This window comes from Oncorhynchus mykiss, chromosome 5 (genome assembly GCF_013265735.2).
Source record: "Oncorhynchus mykiss isolate Arlee chromosome 5, USDA_OmykA_1.1, whole genome shotgun sequence".
In the NCBI taxonomy this organism is placed as follows: Eukaryota; Metazoa; Chordata; class Actinopteri; order Salmoniformes; family Salmonidae; genus Oncorhynchus; species Oncorhynchus mykiss.
The window spans coordinates 33,640,158-33,642,390 of NC_048569.1; the positions used below are offsets into that span (position 1 = coordinate 33,640,158).

At 41.2% G+C, this 2,233-nt stretch overlaps 1 protein-coding gene across 5 annotated transcripts in view; it reads left to right on the plus strand.

The window, feature by feature from the left end:
- Window positions 1–330: 330 nt before the first annotated feature.
- LOC100136128 (retinoic acid receptor RXR-alpha-A) overlaps window positions 331–2,233 on the plus strand; it is a 159,227-nt gene continuing 157,324 nt past the window's right edge. For all 5 annotated transcript variants that reach the window (XM_036977326.1, XM_036977328.1, XM_036977327.1 and 2 more), the window contains exon 1: window positions 331–631. In XM_036977326.1, coding sequence (XP_036833221.1) covers window positions 604–631 — 28 coding nt within the window. In that variant the 5' untranslated portion in view covers window positions 331–603. The remainder of the gene's footprint in view (window positions 632–2,233) is intronic.

Genomic DNA, 2,233 nt, shown 5'->3' on the forward strand with positions numbered 1-2,233 from the left:
TGATTTGACTGGGTTAAATACAATAGGTGTATGCTAAACAACGGAAACGTGAGAATGCCTTCCTTCACGAGAAAAACATGCACTTTAATTACCTTCCCTTTGCCTCAATTCAACCTTATTTTGAGATGCCAAGTCGTGTGTAAATTCGAGTTTTGGATAAATTGGTTTCATACCGTCTCAATATTCAGTTTGTAATGGACCGACGCTAGTGACAGCTATATGAGGACACTTTAACAAATGTTCAGACGTTGGCGTCGAAAGTAAAAGTCCTACAAGGGTTAATAATAAACTCCCCCTTTCTCGTGTGTCGTTGCGGTTTTCTTGCGTTGGTGGGAGTCCCCCTTGCGAGGGTCCCTTTTGCAGTGCGGATCCAGTAGTTGGAGTTCTAACTAAAAAGAGAGGAGCGCAAGGAGTGAGCGCAGCTGAGTGAGCAAACAGAAGTAGAAACATTAGGTGAATTTTGACACTAACGAACGTCGTTTTTGAAAGACTGTCACTTTTACTGCCCTGGATCCATCTTTCCAGCCTTGTAGAATAACGCCCTTGTTTCCCGCCTGAAAACTCACACGGTCGTGTCAGCTGGCATGAGCTAACCCACCAGACATGGAAACCAAACCTTTCTTGTCATTGGGTAAGTTTTTGCTCTTCGAATTTTTTGTTATCTCAAGATTTGAGTTTATAATGTTAGTTACAACGTTCAGACTCACGCAGCGTAGCGTTTACGAGTGATAGTCTCGTTTATGCACTGTATTTTGAAGCTTCAGAAATGAGTAATTACAGTCAGGTAAAATAAAAGTCATGTTTAGTCTACGTTGTGCACAATATATGGAAAGACAGACTTCTTGTTTGGAAGTTTTCAAGAAATGTTTCACGGCATGTTTCACAAAAAACTTGAGTCGCGTCAAATACTACAATTCACTCTCGTGTGCCGCTGCTATCTGTCCTGATGACATCCGCCTGATTAGGGTGACATCTCATTCAGGAAAATCATACTCTCTCTTTCAATAGAGTTCGTATCTGAATATTCTGCTAAATATTGTCCATTTGATTCGATTTTTTTTAACGAGATAGGCTATACTATCTAAAATCGAATTTACGCAAAACCTACTCGAGCATTCATTTTACATATAGCCAACTGTCCCAGGGAGACAAACCTGGCTAAATTACGCTACATTGCTTATGCACTTGGGGACACAGTATATTAAATACTTAAAAACCTAAAGTGCAGTTTTATAGCTAATCTCGTGCTATTTTACTAATTTTGCCATGTGGCTGAGAGAAAATGTTGCTGCTTAAAGCTCAGGAATTATTGAAAGATGGGCAAAATTTGAAATATATGTTTTGATAGACCAAAGTATGAGCTATCACACCATGTAACGGAACAACCTATTTTATACAATGCAACTAACTGGATTCATGTCAACTCCATCAGACACCATCAAAGGCATGTATACTGAACCAGAATATAAACACAACATGTAAAAGAGCTGGTCCCATTTTTCATGAGCTGAAATAAAAGATCCCAGACATTTTTCATACGCATAAAACGCATATTTCTCTCCAATTTTGTGCACAAATTAGTTTACATCGCGTTTATTGAGCATTTCTCCTTTGCCAAGAAAATACATCTACCTGACAGGTGTGGCATATCAAGGAGCAGATTAAACAGCATGATCATTACACAGGTGCAACTTGTGCTGGGTACAATAATAAAATGTGCAGTTTTGTCACATAACACAATGCCATAGATGTCTTAAGTTTTAAGGGAGCGTGCAATTGGCATGCTGACAGCAGGAATGCCCACCAGAGTTGTTGCCAGAGAATGTAATGTTCATTTCTCTACGCCTCCAACGTCGTTTTAGAGAATTTGGACATACGTCTAACCAGCCTCACTTCCGCAGACCACGTGTAACCATGCCAGCCCAGGACCTTCACATCTGGCTTCTTCACCTGTGGGATCCTCTGAGACCAGCCACCCGGACAGCTGATGAACCTGTGGGTTTGCACAACCAAAGAATTGCTGTACAAATTGTCAGAAACCATCTCAGGAAAGCTACTCTGCTTGCTTGTTGTCCTCACCATGGTCTAGACCTGACTGCAGTTTGGCGTCATAACCAATTTCAGTGGGCAAATGCTCATCTTCGATGGCCAATAGCACGCTGGAGAAGTGTGCTCTTCACTGATAATTCCCAGTTTCAACTGTACTGGGTAGATGGCAGACAGCGTGTATGAC